Raw genomic sequence first — 26,133 nt, forward strand, 5'->3', positions numbered from 1 at the left:
CTAGTGCTCAATTGATTTGAGACAGGCATGGCAGGGGCAGCCAGTGACGTAGCTTGGTTTCCATGGCAGTGACTTCGTGTTATGTAAGGAAGTTGAATGTACACTGCCCTGGCTGTCATGGTTCTGAGAATCTTTCTCGGACAATCCTTTCCCAATCAACCTTTAAAAGAGCATTTAAAGTGTGAGAAGTAGTTCAGGTGCTATTAGTTGGTTAGTAATTAAAAACCCACACTTTTATATTTATGCTAGTAATTACAGCCATGAATATATTAGGTCAGTGGCCCATGGTTTTAAAGGTCAAATCCTACTCTGAAATCTGCACTGTTTTTTTCCACTGGAGTATCTTGATGACTGTACACCTCATGGGGATTAATATAGATTTAGCTTCAGTCTACCTTTCTCAGCGACGACATATAGGGAGACATGGACTCACCACTACTCCAGTTCCTTCTCAACTGCTTGCAGCTCAAGACGAAGCAATTACATGTCTGCTGCTATTACCAGTTTTTTTCCTTTATTCTTTTATTTTTCTAGTATTTAGTTTTTTCCTCCTTGTTTGCAGAAATCTGAGTTTTGGAGGAAGGTTCTCTCCTCTGCTCCATCCTTTTCCTGTTATGCGACTGATTCCTTGGCCTTTCCACTGGACTTATTGTGTGGTGTACCAAAATCCCCAAGATTCAAAGTCTGCTAGACCGGCAATAGACTTTTTCCCCTAGAACAATGAGCACTAGCTGTCTTGGAGTCTCCCACATCCTGTTGAAGTGCAGAGCTTGCACAGAGTTTAAGAGCAGGTCTCACAAGGAAAAGGTGGTGAGAGTGAAGCTTCTCCTTAAGGAATACTCCTTATGGACCTCGGAGTCCAAGTCATGTCCCCCCAGTATTTCAGTGGCTGCTTCAGAGATGAAGCACTCTAGGATTAGGGCCTTCTCCTGATAGAATCTCCAGGAAAAGAAGTAAATCACCACTAAGAATTGAATCTTGGGACGACCTCATGGAATGGGCACCTTTGAGGCTCCAACAGACATTCGCAGTGGGGCTTCAATACCATCTAAATGGATAACTCAGGATAAACCAGCTAATAAGCACTGGTGAGAGGTATCTTCTCTGTTGCCCTCTAGGCACTGAGGTCCCTCTAAATCTAAAGACATAAGGCACTGATAGTCTTCCTCTCTGGTACTATCTTCAGAATTGTATATATGTTGAGCCTAAAGACACCATCTTGACAATCACTTTGGCATCATCCTCAATGACATCTCATTTGCCATCTCCAGGTAAGGACCCATCTACCCATTACCAGAGCCCTCTGGCATTCTCAAGGTTCCTGTCACAAAAGGACCCTGTTTGCACTGGAGTCTTCCCTCTTGTGGGTTACTGAGAGAAGCTCTCCATAGGTACTGCAATGCACATCAGGTACCTCCTCTCTTCACCTTGCAGTTAGTGTCTGTCTCCTGATACTTCCCATCTCTGGCACCAATGCTCAGAGCCCCCCTTTTGGACTCTGGGGATGACACTTCTGACTCTGAAATCTCAGTGTGGGTCTTTTCCTCAACTTACTACCTGACACTTTAGGACAGTAGTTCCCAAACCGTGTCTGCAGAAGGGAGCTGCTGCCTAAGTACCCAGGCAGAGCACATTGTTGGTGCAGGCTCCTTGCTGAAGCCAAGGGGACTGGAGATAAGCGCTCCCCTCCCCTTGGCTGTAGCAGGGAGCACAGCAAAGTGCTCTTCCAGGGTCCCTACGTGTTGCTGGAACCAGAGGGAGGGGAACTCTGATTTCCCATCCCCCTGGTTGCAGAAGGGACCCAGCGCGTAGGGACCCAGGTAGAGTGCACAGTTTCCCTGCTGCAGCCAGAGGGACAGGAGTTCCTCCTTGCTGAGCTCCTTCCCCCTGGCTGCAGTGGGGGAGGCAGAGAGGCTGCTAGCGGAGACTGATGGCCCTTCAGCGTTGTAAAAATTATATTTGTGGCTCTTAAGCCAAAAAGATTGGGAACTGTTGCTTTAGGAGATATATCGTGATGAGGACTCAATGGAGCCTTGAAGATACCTCAGACCTTCTAAGCATGTATATCCTTTGGATCCCCTCCATGACCTGCCACTTCAGTGGGCCTATTGGAATTCCTAGACTGCCTATCTGGACCAATTCTATAGGGTTCCCGCCCACAAGAGACCATGGCTAACCATTCCACAGATGTCTCAGCAATCATCGGCACTGCACCTGCAGTCACTGGTACTGAATGCTTCCCCAATATGGCAGGAAGATCAGGAGGATCTACAGCTACCTACAGAGGAGAAGATACCTTCTCTTAAATGCACCTTCTCACTATATGATGCAGTGATGCCAACCCCACTCTCCTAGGTGGATGATTATAGATCATTTCAGGACCTAATGAAGAGATTTGCAGAATGTCTTCAAAGCTTGACAGAGGAAGTACAGGAATTTCAGTACACTCTTGTGGACACTCTTCACATCACCCCCCAGAACAAAATAGCACAGACTATTGAGGCACTTTTATCTCCAACCTGTAATTTATGGCAAACACTTGCCTATATGTAAATGGGCAGACAACATTTTATATACCAGCCAAAGGACTGGACTATTTCTTGTCCCACACCAGTCCCAACTTCCTGGTGATGAATGCAGTTAATGAAAGAAAACACCAGACTACAGCATCATCCACAACTTCTGGCAGGAAGCGTTATTCCTCCACTGTTCTTCAGCTTGTGGAAGCAAATTTATCAAGCCTAGATGGCAAAATCTGACTTTAATAACTATGCAAAATTTACTCATTTTATTAATGATTTATCATGGGACAAGAGGAAGCACTTCCAGGTCCTCGTTTCCGAAGGCCCACACAAAGGGTAGACTTCCTTTACAAGCTGTCCTTGATGCTGCTGATGCAGCTTCACAGTCTTTAGCTACCATTGTGGATATCAGACAAGAATCCTGGCTCTAATCAACGGGCTTTCCCAGGGAAATACAGAACATAGCACAAGACCTCCCTTTTGAAGGGTCAAAGCTGTTCAGTGACGATACTAAAACCTCGCTATACTCCCTCGAGAATTTGAAGGTAATTCTACAGTTGCTGAGGATATATGTACCTGGAACAAAGAGCTCTTTCAGCAAATCACAGTGATTCAGGCTATTAGCAACAGGCCTATTTCACACTTCTAGAACCGCCCAGAAGAAGGTCTGGGCCTCACAAGAAAGGGCCACTTCTGACTGTGACCTCCCTACCCAGACTTCCCCAAACAGCTATTTTGACAACCTACCTGAGGACTGTGAAGGGACCAATATGATCATCTAGTCTGACCTCCTGCACAATGCAGGCTACAGAACTTCACCCACCCACTCCTGTAATAAACCTCTAACTTATGACTGAGTTATTAAAGTCCTCAAATCATGGTTTAAAGACTTCAAGGTACAGAGAATCCACCAGCAAGTGAGCCATGCCCATGCTACAGAGGAGGGAAAACCCCCCCCCATCTCCCCCGAGCCTTTGCCAATCTGTACTGGGGGGAAAATTCCTTCCCAACCCCAAATATGGTAGTCAGTTAAACCCTGAGCATGTGGGCAAGACTCACCAGCCAGACAGCCAAGAAAGAATTTTCTGTAATAACTCAGAACCCACCACATCAAACATCCCATCACAGTCCATTGGCATATCTACCTCCAGGAGTCAAAGATCAGTCAACTGCCAAACTAGGCTGTCCCACCATACCAACCCCCTCCATAAATGTATCAAGCTCACTTTTGAAGCCAGCTAGGTTTTTTGTCCCCACTGCTTCCCTTGGAAGGCTATTCCAGAACCTCACTCTTCTGATGGTTAGAAACCTGTGTCTAATTTCAAGTCTAGACTTCCTAATGGCCAGTTTATATCCATTGGTACTTGTGTCCACAGTGGTGCTGAACTTGAATAATTCATCTCCCTCCCTGGTATTTATCCCTCTGATGTATTTATAGAGAGCAATCCTATCTCCCCTCAGCCTTCTTTTGGTTAGGCTAAACAAGCCAAGCTCTTTCAGTCTCCTGTCATAAGGCAGTTTTTCCATTCTGCGGATCATCCTAGTAGCCCTTCTCTGCACCTGTTCCAGTTTGAATTCATCTTTCTTAAACATGGGGGACCAGATCTGCATATAGTATTCCAGATGTGGTCTCACCAGCGCCTTGTATAGCGGTACTAACACCTCCCCATCTCTACTGGAAATACCTCATCTGATGCATCCTAGGACCTCAGTTAGCTTTTTTCATGGCCACATCACGGTGGTGGTTCATAGTCATCCTGTGATCAATCAATACATCCAGATCCTTCTCCTCTGTCACTTCCAACTAATGTATCCCCAGCTTATAGCAAAAATTCTTGTTATTAGTCCCTAAACACATGATCTTGCACTTTCCATTATTAAATTTTACCCTATTTCTATCACTCTAGTTTACCAGGTCATCCAGATCTTCCTGCATGAGATCTCGATCCTTCTCTGTATTGGCAATACCTCCCAACTTTGTGTCATCTGCAGACTTCATTAGCCCATTCCCACTTTTTGTGCCAAGGTCAGTAATAAAAAGGTTAAATAAGATTGATCCCAAGACTGATCCCTGAAGAACTCCACTAGTAACCTCCCTCCAGCCTGACAGTTCACCTTTCAGTATGACCCATTGTAGTCTCCCCTTTAACCAGTTCCTTATCTACCTTTCAATTTTCATATTAATCCCCATCTTTTCCAATTTAACTAATAATTCCACATGTGGAACCATATCAAATGCCATACTGAAATCTAGATAAATTAAATCCACTGCATTCCCTTTGTCTACAAAATCTATTATCTTCTCAAAAAAGGTCAGGTTGATCTGGCACAATCTACCTTTTGTAAAGCCAAGTTGTATTTTATCCCAATTACTGTTAACCTCGATGTACTTAACTCTTTTGAATTTTTTTCCAAGACCTTGCATACTACTGAGGTCAAACCAACAGGCCTGTAGTTACCCGGATCACTTTATTTTCTCTTTCTTAAAAATAGGAACTATGTTAGCAATTCTCCAGTCATACGGTACAGCCTTGGAGTATCTGTAGTCGCAGCTCACCAACATCGAGATGGTATTGCAGTATTTCCCTAGTTAGACAATTTGGCTTCCCAAGGGCGTTCTGGTCTGGAAGTCCAATTGGCAATCAACCAGACCCTAACTTTGTTTCAGTCTCTGGGTCTGTGTATGAACATGAAAAATCCATGTTAACTTCTGTTCAGAGGATAGAATTCATTGGAGCTACTCTGGACTCCTGAATTGCCAGGGCCTATCTACTGGAGGACATGTTCTCAGTTACATTCAGTCAAGTCACTACACTATAGCTAAGTCCCCAGATTACAATAAAGACCTGCCTTCCACTCCTAAGTTGGCATCGACATTCATCTTGGATGTCTTTGGCCCTGACTCAATACCATGTTCACACCGAACAAGCACAGCCTTACCAGATGAGTTTCTATACCCCCCCATGGGGAAGCATGGGTTAGCAAGTGCACTGTCCTTAGGCATAGAATACCTAAAGCCATGGAATTGGTGCATTGCCAACCATATAGAGATTCTTGCAGTTTACCTACCAGGTCTCCAGAACATAGCAGCAGATGCTGTAAGAAGAAACTTCCATCAGGAACAGGAGTGGGAGCTCAGCAGTCTGATCTTTCATAATATCTGCAGAGCATGGGATCTTCCTGTAGTGGATCTCCTTGCAACCCTGACTAGTACAGAACGTTAAATCTTCTGCTCCAATGGGGGGGACTTGGCTGCAACTCTTTGGGAGATGCCCTCCTACTCCTATGGTCCCATTCTCTTCTTTATTCCTCCCCTCCAACACCATTTTCAAGACATTGATCAAACTGCAGCAGGAGCAAGTGAGGACTGTGACACTATATGGATTGGGGTGACTATTCATAATATTATTTATATCAATATTGCAAAATTACAATTCGTATGTCAATACAATATAATAATTCATATGTCAATTAAATGTCAGGTACTATTGGAAAGGTTATAATTTGCTATTATTTGTGTATATATCATCTTTGAACAGTAAGTTATGGATATGTGTGATATTTATCTGTATCCAAACACTTGTGCTGTGCTACTGAGTTAACCCCCCAGGCAGATTAGTGTGGTATTTTGTGTGAGATCCAAACGTATATTGGTCTGGTAACGTGGCTGACCCTCTGGGGATCAGGAGAACATTTTGCTAAAGGGAATAGAGTTTAAATAACTTATCTGTTTATTGGATCCAGTTGCTGATTGATTGGGAGCTAGAGACTGAAATGCAATAAAGGGGCTGTGTATTTCTTGTTGTAGCTTCTTGATAACCAGTGTGGGAAATCAGGAGCACTGTTTCTGACTGTTGGTGAATCTAACTGTAGTGTTATCCACCGGTTTGGGAGAATCTGCTCTCCTTTTGCAGCCTGTCCTGACCTTGGCATTTTCAGGTGAGTTACTCTAGACATGGACAGGTCACAAGGACCATCTAACACCTGCTTGGCCAGACAAATACAATACTTCACCTTTCTGTAAAGACATCTTGACAACTCCTGTCACACAGCTTGGGCACCATGAGCCACCCCAATTTTCTATCCCTGAACCTCCTGGCCAGGCTCTTTGGTGAGTCTCTATTTTAGAGTTGGACTGCATGGCAGAGGTACAATCCATATTCCTGAATAGCAGAAAACCCTCCACTCTTAAAAAGTACCTGCAGAAGTGGAAACATTTCCTTTTCTGGTTTTCCCATCCCTCTAAATCCACTTCTGAAGCTGTTCTCACGAGGATCCTCAATTACCTGTTGGAATTAAAAAAGACCAAGGAATATTTGAGTTTTGTCAAGGTGCACCTGGCAGCTTTACTCCCTTTCATTCACCAGTTGAGGGCTTGTTGGTTTTTGCTTACTCTACCATGACTAGATTTCTTAAGGTTCATTTAATCTGTTCCCTCCTATCCAAAACCCCACATCTCTATGGGATCTTAATTTGTTCCTCAGTGCCTTTAGGAACCCACTGTTTGAACCTATGGGCACCTGTTTCTTACTTCATCTTTCTTTTAAAATCTCCTTCCTGGTACCCATCACCTCTGCTAGAAAGATGGGAGAACTCGGAATGCTCATGGCTGACCTGCCTTCTACTATGAAAAGGTCACACTGTGCCCACATCATCTGTTTATCCCGAAGGTCTTGTCAGACTTCCATATCATTCAGGATATCTGTCTACCAATATCCTTTCCCAAACCTCACTCCTTGAAAGAAGAGATAAGCCTTCACGCTTTAGACATTTAGATCAGCCTTCAGACTGGACAGAACTAAACTCTTCAGGGTTTCCCCATGACTGTTGATATCCTTTTCTTAAAGGATGAAAGGACAGTTGATCTCTTAGAGATTGTTGAAGTGGATTTGGGCCTGCATCATAGCAAGCAATGAGGTCACTGGGGTATGTTCTCTGCCTACTCTCCTAGAGTGAGAGCACAGTCCACTAGGGCTCAATCCACTTCTGTTGCCCTCAAAGATGTTCCTATTAGTGAAATTTGCAGGGCCACAGCTTAGTCCTCAGTTCACACGTTGTACAAATATTATGGCATTCTACCTACATCAAAGATGGACACAGCCTTTGGTGACACAGTCGTCCACACTGTCTTGGGATCCATCTCCTGAGCACCTGCCTCCATGTTGAGTTACTGCTGGGGAGTCTTCTACAGTGGAGCCACTGATAGGGACAAACTCAGAGAAGGAGGAGAGGTTACTTACCTCTCAGTAACTTGAATTCTTGGAGATGTGTTGTCCTTATGGGTGTTCCACTTTCTACCCTCCTTCTCTTCTGCTGTGGATTTTTTAATCTCTGTAGTTGAGAAGGAACTGGAACAGCAGTGGGTCTGCTCCTCCCTACATGACCTCACCCAGATCACAAGGCTGTGTAATGGCAGGTGTGGACCTGCGTATGCTGCTAATTCAAATATCTGGTTGAAAGTGCATGGGTGCACCCACATCCTACAGTGGAGCACCTGAAGAAAGAAATGGTTACTTACTGTAATGATATGCAGATGTGTATTCCAGTTAGTTGTGTGCATGCCTAGTGCACCGGAGCTGGAGAAGTTTGCCTCACAGTACCCGTAGAGGGGCAGCGCTTGCACTTCATGCTCATAGTGCCTTCTCTGGCTACATGAGATGGTGCCGCCCCCACCCTCTCTCAGTTCTTTCGCACCGAGTGCCTGGAAACAAGATTCCAATGCAGAGGGGATGGAAGGTGTGTTGTGGTATATACATCTGTATCACATCTCGAAGAACCAATTACAGTAGGTAGCCATTTCTTCTTCTTTGAGTAGATGCAGCCATATATTCCACTTAGGTGACTCTCACAGTACCGCCGTCAGGAGGCAGGATTGGTCTACAAAAGCTTGCTTCCACTCTGGAAGATGTAGCTATGATGTAATGGTTTGTGAATGTACATATTGACAACCATGTAGCAGCCCTGCAAATGTCCAGTATGGAAAAGTCACTGAGGAACACTATGGTTGTTGCTTGCGCCCTTGTAGAATGAGCTTGTACTCACTGCAGGATGTTATTCATTTGGAGATCATCTATGGAGAGACTGCTTGACCCTTCATGTGATCTGCATATGACTCAAAACGAGGCAAAGCACAAAATGGTTTAATCATGTCCAGGGAAAATGCTAGACATTGCCGGACTGTAACATAGGGAGAAGCTGCTCCTCTGGAAATGAATGTGGCTTAGGAAAGCCACCGTTAAATATGCAGTTTTCTGACACAAAAGCAGAAAGGGATGAGATGCCAGCGACTCAAATGGAGGTCCCATTAAGGCTGCTAGGACTGAGTTAAGGTTCCATAGAAGAACTGGCTCTTGGACCAGATGTAGACAAAGGAGTCCTTTTAAGAATTTTGCTACCATGGCATTGGAGAAGACTGATCTTCCCTGAATAGGAAAATGAAATGCAGATATCACTGCCAGATGCATTTTCAATGAACTAAACGCAAGTCCCAATGTCTGAGGGTGTGGTATGTACTTCAAGATGTTCTGGATAGATGTCAATGTTGGTTGGATTCTGCAGGATAATGACCACACCAAAAATCACTTCCATTTCACTAGATAGACCATCCTGGTGGAAGATTTTCTCCTGAAGGAGGACTTGTTGGATGGTCGCCAAACACTGCTCTTCTTCCACACTCAACCATGCTGCAGCCATGCTGTGAGATGCAGGGAGCTGAGCACAGGAAGCAAAATGTGTCCTTGGTTCTGAGTAAATCAGGAATGGGAGGAAGCAATATGGGAGGCTGAACAGACAGTCCGAGAGGATCGGAGAACCAGCACTGGATGCTGGGGCAGTGAGAATGAGCTTGGCCCGATCCTCCTTGAGCTTGAGGATGACCTAAGGAATGATCTTGATTGGGGGAGAGGCATACTGGAGAGCTGATTGCCAGCTGAAGTGGAAAGTGTTGGATAGGGAGCCTGGACTGAGGTCCCCTCGAGAACAGAACAGATGACCTTGTATCAAACAGGTCAATGGTTGGGATGACCCAAGCTATGAAAATGACCCAGAGGACACTTGTCTTCAGGGATCACGCGTGACTCAGGGAAAAATACCTGCTCAGATGGTCTGCGAGATGATTCTGAACCCTAGGCAAGTGAACAGCTGTTGGAGTTATGTTCTTGATGCAGAACTGACACAGCCTGATTGCTTCTAGGCAGAACAACCTGGAGTGTGCCTCCCCTTGTCTGTTCACAGTGCATTGCAGCGGTGTTATCGGTAAGTACGTGAACCCGAGTGTCTCTCTGATACAGTCCCAAGAAGCGTGACATGCATTTTAGATGGCCTGAAGTTCCAGCACATTGTTGTGGAGTGAGGCCTCTTGCTCTGACCAGAGCCTCAGGACTTTCAGCGACTCCAGGTGTTCCTCCCCAAACCATTAGGGTTCGGTGAACATCGATCTGGTTCATGAGGGCTGGACAAAGGAGGGAATGCCTTGGCAGATATTGCAAGGAGTCCAGGTTCAGTGGGAGAAAACTAACCAGCCCTTCGAAAGGGTGAAGAGTAGGACAGTAAAATGTGAACCACATTTTAAGGGGTCGAAGGCGCGACCGTGCAAACTGGACTACCTGTGTCTAAGTGAACATGTGGCCCAAGAGCCTTAGACATGTCCGAACCGTTGTGGAAGGCTGAGGCTGCAGACTGAGGCAAAAGTGAATTGTCTGAAAACAGTCGGCAGAAACGCTTTTGATGTCTTGGAATTTAACAAGCCCCCAGTAAACTCTATTTTCTGAGTGGCAGCCAAGTTTGACTTCCTGGTGTTTAGGATGAGACCCAGCTGGTTGAGTCAAGCATAGTGTAATGTTGATGTGAGGAAGAACTTCCTCTCTAGATCTGCCTCTCAGTAATCAGTCACCCAGATATGTGAAGATGTGAATTCCCTTCTTCCTGAGAAATGCCCTAACAATGACCATTGATTTGGTAAAAACCTGGGGGCAGAAGAGAGGCTGAATGGAAACACTGTGTATTGGAAATGGCACTCCGCCACAACTAATCAAAGGAATTTTCTGTGGCTCAACAAATCACCACATGAAAGTTGGTGTCTTGACTTTCCAGAGCAGCAAACCAGTCATTCTGAGATAATGCAGGGAGAGAAGTCAAGGTTAGAGTGACTATACAGAACCCCATGTACCTGATATATTTATTGAAGTTGAGGATGGGTCTTACTTTCTGGCACCCAAATCCAAGGGAGAGGTATCAGGAGTAGAACCCTGGTGTTCCGGCTTAACCTCCTCTACTGCGCCCAAAGCCATTAGAGAGCAGACCTGTTTGAGGAACAGTATTTTGTGAGAGGAATCTCTGAAGACAGACAGGACGAGAGGGTGGGGAGGAGGAGTGGAAAGAACTGGATGGCATAACCTGATATGATGATGCTTAGGTCTCGGCTGTTAATGGTGATTGAGGCCCAAGCATTGTGAAAGTGAGCCAGCCTGTCTCCAAAGTGGGGAGATGAGGCTGGAGGAGCAACGACTGGAACAGTGCTCTGGACTAAGGAGTTAAAATGGGTGCTTGGGGGGCACTGGGGGAAGGCATGTGGACTTTTTGTGCTGGCAACCCCATTTGGACTTTAAAAAAAAAATAAAAAAAAAAAAATCATGACCTCCCTACTAGAAAGAATTGCAACCTCCCCCCAAACCTTCAGCCCTGCTCAGGGTGGGTGGGCTCTGGACTTCAGGCTCCAGCGGGGCTTGGGGCTCTGGTCCCTCTTGCAGTGTCAGGGGGCTTCAGTCCGGGATGGGGATTGTGAGGCTCTCGCCTGGGGCTCTAGCCCCCTGCAGCCTGGCGGGGCTCCCACCTGTGGCTTTCTGCCCTGATGACCCTATCAAAACAGAGTTGTGACCTACAGTTTGAGAACCGCTGCTCTAGCTGAAACACACGTCTTTTCTGTAACTCTGTTGTGCTATAGAACAATACTACAATAAGCAACTGTGACTCTTGAAGATAATAGAAACAAATATATAAAGAAATGGCAAGATTTTGTGGTAAACTAGACGTGTAGCAGTGCATAGAAGAGGTTATTAAAAAGATATTGCTGGCAGCTGTGCTAATATTTTGGGTTGTAAGTTCCAATAAGAAAAAGTCTGTTTCTGCTCTTTTTGGGAAAGGTGTTAATGGTGTATCCTATACCAAGCTAAAGATGGCTAAAAAATAAACAGGAAAGAAAAACAAAAATAACAAAGCAGACCTAAAATCTCTAAATGTTGAGAGATCAGCAATGAGTTTTACTCTATTCAGGAACTTTAGCAGTAGATATATCTAATAGTGTTAATTTGTCCAACGTTTCTTACAATATGCAAAATAAAATGAAGACCTTCTAGGCTGGGTGGGTGAAAAGATATCATTTTAATCAGAGGATCTTGTTTGATGTTAGTCATTCATTGTTCTTAGACCAGTTGTGATAGTTTGAAATGTCAGTAATTAACTCAGTTTGATGCAACAAGCTCTTCCATTATCTATTTTAAAGTCTTTGTTACCTATGAAGTTACTCAGAAGAGTTGTTAAACATTTCCTGTTTTTCTTCATTTTTTACCACTTCCTTTTGCAGTCTGCTAATCATCTTTTACACAGTGTTTGGTGCGAGCAATAAATACAACATTTGAGCTATGTAACTGTATTCAATAACACATGGTTTTAGCCTGATTTGAATGGAGTCTTCAAATTTTATAGGTTCATAATGCCTGATTTTTATTTTTTGCCACGGCTCTCATACCATTTCCCTTTGCCAAATAAACACTTCTAATGAAGCACCATATAATATATTGGGGGCAAAGAGAGAGAGAATTTCACGGAGGTCTGTTATTGGTGAATAGTTTAGCAAGAGTAGTGGAAGTCTCAATGGCTATTTTAACCTTAAACTAAAATAATTCAATAGCATGCTCTATGCAACAATCCTTCCCTTTTGGAGATAAATAAGATGACCCAACTGGTGGTTGTCATCTGTTTGTAACTCTCCCAGTGGCCTGTTGCCTGAAACACAATGTGAGTGAACTAGATTAATTTTTACATTGTGGAGGCAACATGCTACTTCACCAGTCAGAAAAGAAGAGAACACCAGAAAAGCACCTTGGCAATATCTAATTGCAGAAGAAAACCCCTCTTACCTCATGTTCAAAACTGCTGGCTTTTAAAATAGGAACTGCCTCACATGTTTAAGAATGGTTACCTGCATCTGAACCCATTTTTAATGTTTAAATTATTCCTTTAATGGAAAGTGAAAATGAATCCGAAGATGTAGCATTTGAAATAAATTACTGATCGTAGTATGTGTTAACAATTTTAGATTATCGTCTGGAGCTTAGTGGTCAGCCACCAAAAGTGCTAGTGGAATTTATGGTGTGGTAATCGATAAGAATTATTCTTCCTTAATTTCTTATTTGTAAAATGAAATCTGCATCATTGGACAAGACACTCACGCTGAATTAGTTTTAGAAAGGCATTTTTGCTTCCTTGATACCAGTCCTGAACTCTTGGGTCAGTTGCTTGCCTAATGGAGGCAGAATCTCTAAAGCTGTGCCACAGACTTTTGCACAAGGCGTTAAGTTTTGGCTTCTTTCAGATCTCACTTTGCCTTGCTTGGAGTTGGTCATAGCAGCATGTTCCTGCTCCATTGTGTCTTAAATTTTCTCTCAAGATGAATGAGAATCCAGAAAAAATAGAAATGGGACAGGGATAGAAGAAAAGACTGTTTCTTCAGTCTGCTGAACAGTTATGGGAAAACAGTCTAACACACACTTGTTAATGTGGCATTGTTTACCTTAAGAAGCAGTTTAGAAAAGCTGGTACAAACAGCATAGAATTCTCTAATAATATATTGCAGTCTCTCCTCTCTTCTTAAGTTGTCTCTGTATGATAGACCACAGACACAGTTCTATGGCAGACTTTGCTTTTCTAATCACAGTGGCCTTTGGGAACTAGAGCTCAAGTCAAGGCCTCCTACACAGTTTCCCTTAAACCTAAAACAAGTAAGCTGGTGACAGCTTCTAACGCCCCAGGCCATTTTTGATCAGCCTGACCAAGTCACCATCTTTAGGTTTGTGGTAGACAGAACAGAAGGCTTTTTTTCTACTGTGTTCAGTGAGAACAATCTTTGTAACTAAAGGAAAGATATTTCTTTAAGTTATTCATGTAAGAGCATTTAACTTTCTTATATAAAGTTCTCACCAAAGCAAAATTCTTAGAATTAGATTGACTTACCGCAGCCATTAATTTAGGGGGAACTTTCCCTTTTTGTTAAGGGGAACTGGACACTTCACTCTCACTTCATCTGTTCTCTGATGCCATTAGTATGCCTGTGGCAGCACCTAAATTGGTCCTGGGATCAGTTTTGTTCAACATCTTCATTAATGAGGATGAGGTAGATTGCGCCCTCAGCAAGTTTGCAGATGACACTAAGCTAGGGGGTGTAGTAGATACCCTGGAAGGTAGGGATAGGATACAGAGTGACCTAGACAAATTGGAGGATTGGGTCAAAAGAAATTTGATGAGGTTCAACAAGGACAAGTGCGCAGTCCTGCACTTAGGACGGAAGAATCCCATGCACAGCTGCAGCCTGGCGACTGACGAGCTAGGCAGCAGTTCTGCAGAAAAGGACCTGGGAGTTACAGTGGATAAGAAACTGGATGAGTCAGCAGTGTGCCCTGGTTGCCAAGATGGCTAATAGCATATTGGGCTGCATTAGCAGGAACATTGCCAGCAGATCGAGGGAAGTAATTATTCCCCTCTATTTGGCATTGATGAGGCTGCATTTGGAGTATTGTGTCCAGTTTTGGGCCCTCCACTACAAAAAGGATGTGGACAAGTTGGAGCGAGTTCAGCAGAGGGCAACAGAAATGATTAGGGAGCTGGAGTGCAAGACTTATGAGGAGAGACTGAGGGGACTACGTTTGTTTAGTCTGCAAAAGAGAAGAATAAGGGGGGATTTGATAGCAGCCTTTAACTACATGAAAGGGGGTTCCAGGGAGGATGGAACTAGGCTGTTCTCAATGGTGGTAGATGACAGAACAAGGAGCAATGGTCTCAAGTTGCAGTGGGGGAGGTCTAGGTTGGATATTAAGAAAAAGTTTTTCACTAGGAGGGTGGTGAAGCACTGGAATGGGTTACCGAGGGAGGTGATGGAATCTCCATCTTTAGAGGTTTTTAAGCTGCGTCTTGACAAAGCCCTGGCTGGGATGATTTAGCTGAGGTTAGTCCTGCGTTGAGCAGGGGGTTGGCTGGGATGATTTAGCTGAGGTTAGTCTTGCTTTGAGCAGTGGGTTGGACTAGATGACCTCCTGAGGTCCCTTCCAACTCTAATATACTATGAATCAGAGTTTACATCACCCATCCATATTGCTAAACTGCTGTGCATCAGCAAGGTATGTGAGTGCCTCACACTCATTAATGGATTTTATCCTCATAATGATCATTTTACAAATGGGGAACGGGTATATTGTGAGACTTTGGAAAGTTCAGTTAAACTCTAGCTAGGCTGGGAATTGAACTCGGGTATCCTTTGTCCTAGTCCAGTGCCTTAACCACAAGACTATTCTTCTCTCATTTGTCTTGGTAGGCAAAACTTTTGCTCCTAAAGTCTACTAACTGGTATCTTTTTCTTGAACAGAATGCCACTCTCTAAGATTCCTGGAAAAGAAAACATATGGGGCACTGAAAAGGTCTTATGGATTTGTTGTTTGGCCAGCTTGCCGCTTCTTTTCATTCCCTTTGTGGCATGGTCACTAATTGAGTGCTTAGGTGAGAGTTCAGCCAGCTTAAGAGGAAAGCACTGAGTCTATTTTACCAGATGTCCATAGTTTTTTGACAATTTCTTGCTACTTCCCCACAATTCATTTAATCACTGACTATTATCCTAGTAAAGAAAGCCCTCTAGTAATGTCCTTGCATGGGAGGGGAGCTTTCAACCTTATGGCTCTTGGGATGTGAAAGATGTCCTTGAGGGATTTTTTTTTTTTTTTTAACAGATCAATTCTTCCAACTCCTCTTGTTCTTGCAGTTGGCCAGTAAGAATTTTAGGCATTCTTCTAAAACCAAAATTCTATAAAGGTTTGCTCCCTCAACAGACGTGTTACTTTCTTTACAAAAGGCTTTAGACAAAGGCTTTACTTGTCAGTACACTGAGTTCAAGCTTCAGTTCTCTATACCATTTAAGGAGGGGAACATGCCAAGTCTTCCAGTGGTCTCATATCTTCTCTAATAATCTGGTTCCTTTTAGGAATTGGGCTTAGACTTCCTTTCAGATATATTATTTCCACTTAGTTACCGTTGCTAGTTCTCAGAAAACTCAAAGTTCTATTCAAGCGAGTAATTTGTGTTCCTGAGACTCCTGGCTAAGTCATTTTGCCTGTAGCTGTAGCTTCTGCTGTGACGACCAATGAGCTTAACGTTCTGTCTGTTCAACCACAGTTTCTATAGCGAAGGGGTGGGAGTGAAAACTGTGCCTTTGTTTCTACCCGCAGTGATTTCCTGGTTGCATTAGAACACAATGTGTTACAAAACTCAGAGTAACAAAGTACAGATTGTCATGAGGAAATAATATCACATTTGCCTGGAATATTTCAAAATACAATACTGTTAATTAAGTTCAAATAGTTTACAGTTCTGAACATTGACAGAAGTATTGCAGCTACCATGTTCAGAGAAAGTGTCAAAGTATGTAGGCAATGCAAAAAGTCTTCAAGCACTGTTTTTGGACCTTTGTTAAACCTGTTCTTTGTTTTATACATATGTGAAAGTGATGGCTTCCTTAGTGTAACAAAAGGATGTAATGCTAAAATAATTGTGGGCAGATCAGTATTTCATTGAAGTTTGACTATGATCAAGAGTTTGTCTTAATTTTTTTTCATGTGATGGTATTAAAAACCAGCCTTTCCTAATTGCTAGCAACTTTTATCAATAAAAGCAAAATGTGTGAAGTTCAAAATCTAGTTGATGCTCATAAAAGAAAAAACATTAAATTCTCAGGCATGGCTATCCATCAGGTAATTTGTCTCATTTATTTTTGAAAACATATGAAATACTAGATTGCTGTCTAATACAGTACATTTCTGGTAATGAAATAGTTATTTCTTTAACTCCTAGGTGATCAGTCAAATTTGGTTTCAGATTTAGAAACAGATATGGTATTGAGAGTTGCTTGTGCAAATAAATATGCATATATATTTATCAAAATGACCTGAACATGAGGAAATAATAAATTGAGATCTTGTATGGTATTTATAGAATACTTTTCAACCCAAAGTGCTATACAAATAGTATGTACATAAAACAGTGCAGCAAGCCAGACAACTGGTGCACAGCATGCTGGACAATAGGGGATGAGGGGGTGGGGTATGTGTGTGTGAGAGAGAAAGTAAGTAAGTAAATTTTGGTCTAAGGTATTTTCCTTCCCTCTGAACAGTTGTAGGATCTTCTGTGTCCACTCAGAGCAATTGGAACATCTCAAGATCTGTCAGAAGTTCCTCCACACAGTAAACTTCATGGCACTCCATTTAACTACCTTTCACGGGGGGAGAGGGGGGGGGCGGGAAACAGGCGAGAGAGGGAGAGTGCGCTAAATTATACAGACAGATTTTTTTTAATTTGTGGGTAAAGACACTCAAAAGAAATATTTCCTCAAAAGAAATGCGTGGACTTTTTAACTTGCTTAATGGATATTTACTATTTGAAACATCAATTTGTAATACTTGTCTGTCCTATTACGGGTAAAATGTGGAATCCTCTAATTTAAAGCTAAACATTTGCAATTTAAAGCAGCCACAGTATTTTATTGTGGGGGCGGGGGGGGGGGAGAGAAGAGGGATTTACTATTTGCTTAGCTCTCTTAAAAATGCCAATTAGTATATGGAAATACAGAAAAATTGTAAATAGTGAATTTAAACAAGATTTTTAGGCAAAGTAGGTTAATTAAAAACATATTTCAGTAGTACATTGAGGTTTCATGCAAATGATGCAGTTATCTGTTAATGAAGCACATGAACTGAACGTACTCCATGCATAAACGGAAATGGGCTCTTGCAATGTGTTGGTTTTTGTTTTTTTTTTTGTTTTTTTTTTGGGGGGGTGGGGGTGGGCAGAATACTCCATGACATCCTTTTCAGATTTCTTGGAACTCAACTTTACAGTGAAAGAGAGAACCACTTGTTTAGACTTACACTAGGAATGTGTTCACTAGAAATTACCTTCCATCCTGTAGAACTTTTAGAAAAGTCAGTGTTATAAGGTTTGATCTTGGAAAGCAGTCAGCACTCTGGTACCATTCTGGAAAATATTGAAGCACATACTGAATTTTAAACATGTGAATTAGTCTCACTGAATTCACACATGTTGCTGTATTGGGGCCAGAGTGCTCAGAGCCTGCAGGATTAAGCTCATAAGCCATCATTAGCAGACATCAAATAAATATTAACCCAGAGAATCATAAATTAGAATTCTAAAGAAAATCAGGCTGAATTACTCCTATTTATTTTTCAGCTAAACTATACAAAGAATAAATAGTTGATAATTAGCAAAATGAGTAATTGTTCTAAAAATTAACAAATGTGTATGGTTTACACACAGTTAAGTGACATGTAGCTGTCTCCCATCTTTGAATATATTAAGGACTCTGACATCTACACGGTAACCCTTCCCCACCCCATCACCATGTGTGGCAGGGAGTTTCAAAGCCTAGGTTAACTGACTTGCGGTCATGCTATGGGGCAAAAAATAGCAGTATAGATGTTCTCACTGGGGCAGGAGCCTGGGCTCTGAAATCCAGTGAGTGGGGGAGGGTCTTAGAGCCTGAGATCCAGCCTGACTGGGAACATCTACACTGCTGTTTTTAACCCCATAGCATGAGCCTGTGTCAGTTGATCTGGGCTCTGAGATTCACTGCTATCATGTGAGAGTTTTTTATTTTTGTTTTGCTGTATAGTCATACCCGGATTAAGCCACAGAAAATGGAGCATACTTTTTGGAAATCTTATAGCATTGCCTTCACTCCTATGTATAAACTGTTAGCCAATACTATACATATCTCCTATTATCTGTAACACTTCAGTTCTCTTTGCTGATTATAGTTTGTCTTGTGACGTTTCTTAGTATTGCTTCCTTCTCAGAATTAACTTTTTAAATTTCATACTGTCACTTTTTCTACAAGATGCAATGCTTCATACTGCTCAGTTGCATTACAATGATTACTTTTAATCTTTTGGTGTATGTAACCTTATCAGAAAACAAGAAAATTAATACTTTTTCTACTAGAGGTATTTAGAAGTTTACTAGAAATCCATGTGTTAACTACAGTAAATGCTTGACTGACTGTTTCTAAATAATTTGAAAAATTTAAACTTAACTGCTTAAAGGGGAAGAAAATACCGACTACAAACTGTGAACTGGATTAAAATATTTATAATAAAATAAATAGAGAACTGTAATATAGGATTTTCCAGTAAAATAAAAAATCCAGTTCATCATTACCCCAAAAATCCTAAAAATGCAGGTTGTTCCAGTGCTTCATCCAGTAACAAATAAATATTGAGAACTACTTATTCTAGTCCTCTAGAAGGAGTAGATACAAACCTGGTTTTCAGTAATCTGTGCCCAGTAATAAGGCAGTCTATAAATTCTCTAGTTTTGAATGGACAAAATATTCTCTGACTTTGAATAAACATTTGCTACAAAATGAGATGGGTTAACAAATTCAGAAGTTTTTCTCGCAATTAATTGTAATTATGAGCAATTGTAAGACTTTAACAATATAAAAAATCAACTTACTGAAATTCAGTATTAAATGCAGTAAAAACTGAAGTGTCAGGAAATGGATAAGTATTTAAGATTGTAATGCACTCCCGTATTTTTCTGCATGGATTTAAATCACTAATTTTGGAACTTTCATTCAAAATCATAAAGCTGTCAATAAAATGTAGAACTTACTATATTTTGTACTGTATTACAAAGGAATTGTAAATTCCACAGTTAATGCCTATAAAAACAGTCTGATGATAGTACTTAATTTAGAAACCTTAATAGAAATTCAGCGAACACTTTACATTGGCAGTCTTTTTTCTGTCTTCCTGGCAATAAGTTTAAAATATGTATTATAATTTACAGATATATGGAGCCTGGGTGTTATCCTATTCATGTTGGTATGTGGACAACCACCATTCCAAGAAGCAAATGACAGTGAAACACTGACTATGATCATGGACTGCAAATACACAGTGCCATCGCATGTGTCCAAAGAATGTAAAGAGTAAGTAAAATATTAAGCAATTTGGTAGCATTCATAGACGTGTTGTATACTACCTACAAATTATTAAGGCCGTGTCTATACGTACAGTGCTGCAGTGACACAGCTGTACTGATGCAGCAGCATCACTGCAGCGCATCTGCTGAAGACATCTGTACCAACAGAAGAGCTCTCTTCTGTCGGCATAAAAAAATCTATCTCTGCGAATGGCAGAAGCCCCTTCACCTTTAGGCAACGTCTTCCGGGAGCCTAAAACGTACTGGCAGATCACCTCAACAGAGCCTTTTCCTCTCATCACAAATGACTTCACCCAGAAGTCGTTAGGGTCATCTTCCAGAGGTGAGGCCTCCCCAGGTGGACCTATTCATCACCAGGCAGAACAGGAAGTGCCATCAGTTCTGTTTGTTGCATGGGCAACAGCTCAGGTTCCCTCGCTGATGCCTTCCTGCTCTCGTAGGGAGACCATCTACTGTACACCTTTCCTCCAATCTCTTTGGTTCACAAGATACTCCTAAAAATCAAATGGGACAAGGCAAAGGTTATCCTGATAGCACCGGCATGGCCACGCCAGCATTGGTTTGGCATGCTTCTGCACTTCTTGGTGGCAGTGCCACTTGCACTCTCACTCCACCCAGACTTGATCTCACAAGACTATGGCAGGTTGCTTCACCTGAATTTCACGCTTCTGTGCTTGACTGCATAGTTGGTGCATGCTGAACTCTGAAGAGCAGGCCTCGGATCAGGTTCAACAAGGTCTTGCTAGATAATAGAAAGCCTTCCACCAGGGCTACCTACTTGGCCAAGTGGAAACGTTTCACTTGTTGAGCCTCCGAATGGACTCTTTCTCCATCCCAATCTTCTCAGTAGTCCATCTTGGACTATCTGCTCCACCTAAAGCATCGGGGACTGGCTGTCTTGTCTATTAAGGTTCACATGGCAGCCATCTCAGCCTTCCACCCTTCAGTGAATGGCAGATCAGTGTTCTCCCACAAGATAACTGTCAGGTTTCTCAAGGGGCTAGAAAGACACTATTCTTGGGTTCACAAACCTATCCCCCTATGGGACTTAAACCTAGTCCTGTTGAGGCTCACGGGGCTGCTTTTCGAGCCATTATCATCATGCTTCCTGTTCATTCTCTTTGAAGTCGCCTTCCTGATGGGCTTCATTTTGGCCAGAAGGTGTCTCTGAGATCAAAGCCCTTATGGCAGAACTCCTTTATATAGTGTTCTTCAAGGACAGAGTCCAGCTGCACCCCCATCCAGCCTTCTTACCAAAGGTGATGTCGCAATTCCACAACAACCAGGACATTTTTCTAGCAGTCTTCTTCCCAAAACCTCACAAGAATGCTGAGGAACATCTGCTTGATGTTAGGTGGGCCCTCACCTTTTATATCAAAAGAACTAAGCCCTTCCATAAGTCCACGCAACTCTGTAGCAGTAGTGGAAAGGATGAGACGGCTACATGTGTCATCCCAAAGAATTTCATCCTGGATAACTGCCTATATTTGAGCTTTCTAAGAGCAGGTGGTGATTCCACCTCTGGCCATTGTGACCACTTGTTTCCCAAGAGCCCAGGCTGCATCAGCAGTGTTTCTTGCTAAGGTACCAACCCAGGACATTGGCAAGGCTGCAACTTGGTCTTTGGTACACACCTTCGTGTCCCACTACACCATCACCCAACAAGCCCAAGACAATGCCAGTTTTGGAAGAGCAGTATTGCAGTCAGCACTTCCATGAACTCCAAGCCCACCTCTGAGGATACTACTTGTGAGTCACCTAGCACAGCATGAGCAAAAAGAAAAAACAGTTACTAACCTTGTTTAATTATTCTTCAAGATGTATTGCTTATGTCCATTCCATGATCTGCACTCCTACTCCGCTGTTGGAGTTACTGGTAAGAAGAAATTGAGAGGACGCGAGACCAGCGCATATGTGCACAACTCTAGGAGGTGCTAGAGCCGATACCACTGAATGAAAAATCTCTGGCAACTGTGCATGTGGTGAGTGCACACCTAGCATGGAATGGACGTGAGCAACACATCTCAAAGAACAACAGTTATGGAAGGTTACTAATCATTTTTTAATTCCTTATCTGTTCCACCCTTGTATTTAATTGTGACACTGAATACTGTTTTCCAGAGCTGAAGAAGACCTCTGTATAAGCTCAAAAGCTTGTCTCTTTCATCAAGAGAAGTTGGCCCAATAAAAGATACTACCTTACCCACCATGACTTTTACATTCTTTGTAATTCCTTACCCTTGATGACAATAGCAAAAATAAAATTAATATTAAACAACCTTTATATTGCAGTAGCACCTGGATTGGCACATGACTGTTGTTAATACTAGACACTTAGTGATCAGTGTGAATACCAGTGTGATGCGGTACGCCTGATTTGCAGATCAATAAGGTTTAATGTGCAAGGTTTTCTATAGATATACTAGTTGAATACAAAACCTAAAATTAACTACAATATATCATATTCACTAAGCCTGGAGAGCTAAGCAGTTACTCAGAAGGCTGTATACAGGAACGGCTGTCTTCAGGGGCCCCGCCAGGGAGTCGATGGCCTTTGGTCCGACCGGCAGCACCTCCCATGGAGTCAGGTGTTGATGAAGCGCGCCCCTTTATCTAAGTAGTGACTTCTTATACCCTTCCATAAACAGCTTTCACCTAATTACCTCTCTACTCATTATCATATATGCTAATTACCTACATTTCACCCTTAACTACATTCCATTCTCACCATGATAATTCGGGTCGTCAAAACAACATCTGGTGATAGGAGGGGCGGTGTAAAAATATGCCCCTTGGCAATGAAAAAGTATATCCCCAGATGTTCAAGGCTAACTTGTTGGTTCCCCTCACCATCATCTATGTGCAGCTGCAAGCATACATGTTGTGTATTTTGTCTTATGTGCCATGGTATGCAGAAACTGAGACATCTGCAAGGTTACTCAGTAGTCCTATTCATCTCTGCCAACTGGAAGATGTCATTCTACAGGGGTCAGAATAGCCAAGCAAGCAACTGAAGCTATGCTAGGCCTTTAGGACAGTGGTTAAGCAATTCAAATCGTACTGGGCCTCCAACAACTATGAAAAGCTCTGTATCAACCAACAGAAAATGAAAGAAGAGTGTAGAGGTGAAGAGCTCAAGTAAATCAAATGAAAATAGTGGTGTTTGCTATGTTTCCATGTTTTTTTGAGCAAGTCTTATTCATTTCAGTTTTGCATTGTCATTTAGAATATCTTTGACTGCAGATTCAGTTTCCAGTCACATTGTACTTGCATTATTTTTACTGGAAGGTCTGCAAATAGGCTAATATGAGCTGATAGCAACAAAAAGGAAGAAGTCCTCTTCCTGGTGTTGCTATTGTGATGGCTACTTTCTGAACATACTAGGACATTTTGTTTATAGAGGTATATTTTTTTGTTCCTAGTCTAATTACACGGATGTTGCAGAGAGACCCAAAACGAAGAGCATCTTTGGAAGAGATTGAAAATCATCCATGGCTCCAAGGAGTTGACCCATCACCAGCAACAAAGTACAATATCCCTTTGGTTTCATACAAAAATCTTTCTGAGGAAGAACACAACAGTATAATACAACGCATGGTCCTTGGTGATATAGCGGATAGAGATACAATAGTAGAGTAAGTTACCAATTTTTTACATCCAATTTGACACATTTAACATAATATTTAACTTAAAATTGAATGCAATCACAGGAAAATGACACTCTGCTTCTTTCTAAATGCTGAGACAAAGCCTCACAGGAGACATTGAGCCTGTGATAGAAGTCTTCACTTGAAGTAGTGTAGCTTTAATCTGATGAATTAATTTTAAGTGCAGTTCTACTCTGAAAAATAATTCTGTAAAGACAGCATTGCAGAATTCTGATTTTAAAGTCTCATTGAGCCTTATCAAATCCATTCAGTTTACAAATAAGTTTCAAATTCACAATGAGCTCCAGTTAAATTGGGTTCTTTATCCCTCTCACATTGCCAGTAAAATATTTTGTATGCAAAGGATGTCATCTTTTATATTTCTGAGACCCCAGTGAAGACTGATGGGATTGTATAGGGTAACTAAAGGCCTCCTTTAAAGCCTGATCCAATGCCCACTGAAGTCAGTGGAAAAGACTGACTCCACATTAATGGAAAGACAAGATTACCGTTAAATTCAGTGAGATCCTTGGAAGATTATGGGGATTGCACAAAAGTTAACTGAAGGGAAAAATGTGGCCTATAGAATGTTTTGATGGTGATGTGTGAGAAAGGAAGAACAACTTAATTGTCAGAGCACACATTAATTTTGCAGGGCTGGCAGTTAACTAAATACAAATGTTAGTTGCTTGCCATCTGAGAGGATTTGATAAGCACTGATGAAACCATTGGATCATTTTTCGGAGTAGAACCACACTTTATCTGATGGAGTCTCGTGTATTTCTTCAATCTAGAACTGACCATCTCTTCTACTTCCATTTTTCATTCCAACAGAGACAATTTTTAAATTACACCGTGAGTTCTGAATCAGTTTCTGACGAGGGAAAATTATGCATGTAACTGATCAGTAAAATAAGATGGATAGCTTTACATCTGAAAGATACTTTAAAACTGTAATATAGTATTAGAAATATCTAATAAAATGAATCTGTGATAGATGCTGCGATAAAACTTTTAAAGGAAATTTTAAATCCTACTTAAAGTCCAATTTAAGATTTAAAATTTTAATCATAAAAACAAAATAAAGTATAACTTAGTTATACTACATGAATTATATACTGGTTCTCTACAGAAATGCTTCAATCTGAATCCTAATAATATTTTTACCAAAATGGCAGTCTTGCCTTACAAAACTTTTGTTGTCGTCATTAATCTATGACGTTCACTCTGCAAATCTGTATTGTGGACTTTTAACTCTCTGGTTGTTTAAAAAAAAAAAACCACAAAACAAAAAAAATTTTCCTTAATGTCTAATTGCAAAATGGTTTAGTGCAGCAGTTCCTAAACTCTACCACAGAGCATGCCACCATCTGTAGGGGCAGGGAGAAGGGGTGGTGCTGGGTGGGGGGAGCAGCTGCCATGGTGCTTGGGGGCAGGGCTGGCGCTTGAGCAGCTCCTGGCCAGCTGCTGTGGCTCCGGGGGGAGCAAGGGGACAGAATGGCTGGGTTGCCGCGCTGCTTGGGGGTGGGGCTGGCACTGGAGTGACTCCTGACCAGCCCCTCAGCAGCAGGTGGTCATATACCATTGGGAGGTGGCCTGTGTACCACAGTTTGGGAACTGCTGGTTTAGTGTGTTTTGTTTACATTTTTGATAATTAGAAATTAGAACACCTCATCATTTCAATGTTGGATGGATGAATAGATTCCATCTCTCCTTTCCCTCCCTATTTTCTCATATCATGACATTCTGATAAGGAAAGGTAACAATTAGAATTTTCTCAGTGTTCAAACTGAATCAGTAGTTACGTTGGTGCTAATAGTAGGGATGTAAAATATTGTTTAACAAAACAACCAATATAATTTTAATAGTTTAAATGGTTAAACATTTAACCAGTATAATATTTTACATCCCCAGGGATTTGTGGGGGGCGCCCAGGAGCTATCCCTCCTCGGCTCGGCCCTGCCACCATGTGGGGCCCCGGCCACTCTGATAGCTCAGCCCGCAGGAGGGGGCAATACGGCACCTTTGCACCCTGCCCAACCCCTAAGCCCATCCACCTTCTGCCCCAGAACTGGGGACGCCCCCATGCCGCCCGACTCCCAGACCCGTCATCCGGCTCACTGCTGCTCAAGCTGGCGCTGCCACTGGCACCAAAGCCCTGAGACGCCAGGCCTCTCCCCTTTGCATGCGCGAGCACGTCCCAGCCCCCTCCACTCACCATCTCTCCCTGCAACACCCTGTCCCCACTCACCCACATGCACAGCTTCCCCCATGCAGCGAACGGTAAAATGGTTAACCCAATTTGTAAACGATAAGATTAATACTTACCAGTTAACAGTTTCATATTTTACATCCCTAGCTAACAGTCGTGGGAGTGCTAGTATAGACACATCATTAGCATTTTAAACACTATCTCCTCTAGATCTGAGTAGTGTTCAACCACATAGTGTGCCAGTGGCTGCCTAGAGTCATGTCTACACTAGCACTCCCATGGCTGTTACTACTGGTGGAGCTTAACAAACATCTACAATGAAAGGAAATTAAGAGAAAATGGCTACACAGCCTTAGAATAAAGATTTTAAAAATCAATCTCAGATGTTGGATTACAAAGATTTTTTGTGGTTTTAAGTAACTCTTAGATCTCTTTAAAATTCTGATTTGTGCTACATCTGTTACCTTCGAAGGTG

At 42.2% G+C, this 26,133-nt stretch overlaps 1 protein-coding gene across 1 annotated transcript in view; it reads left to right on the forward strand.

Moving 5' to 3' along the window:
- The window catches only part of SNRK (SNF related kinase), a 71,776-nt gene that overhangs the window by 32,743 nt on the left and 12,900 nt on the right, over positions 1 to 26,133 (forward strand). Inside the window, exons 4-5 of the mRNA XM_067561827.1 lie at positions 19,644 to 19,785; positions 23,222 to 23,434. Coding sequence (XP_067417928.1) covers positions 19,644 to 19,785; positions 23,222 to 23,434 — 355 coding nt within the window. The remainder of the gene's footprint in view (positions 1 to 19,643; positions 19,786 to 23,221; positions 23,435 to 26,133) is intronic.

The sequence above is a fragment of the Emydura macquarii genome, unplaced genomic scaffold, assembly GCF_026122565.2.
Source record: "Emydura macquarii macquarii isolate MOO-44397 ecotype Brisbane River unplaced genomic scaffold, CSIRO-AGI_Emac_v2 contig_2422, whole genome shotgun sequence".
Taxonomy (NCBI): domain Eukaryota; kingdom Metazoa; phylum Chordata; order Testudines; family Chelidae; genus Emydura; species Emydura macquarii.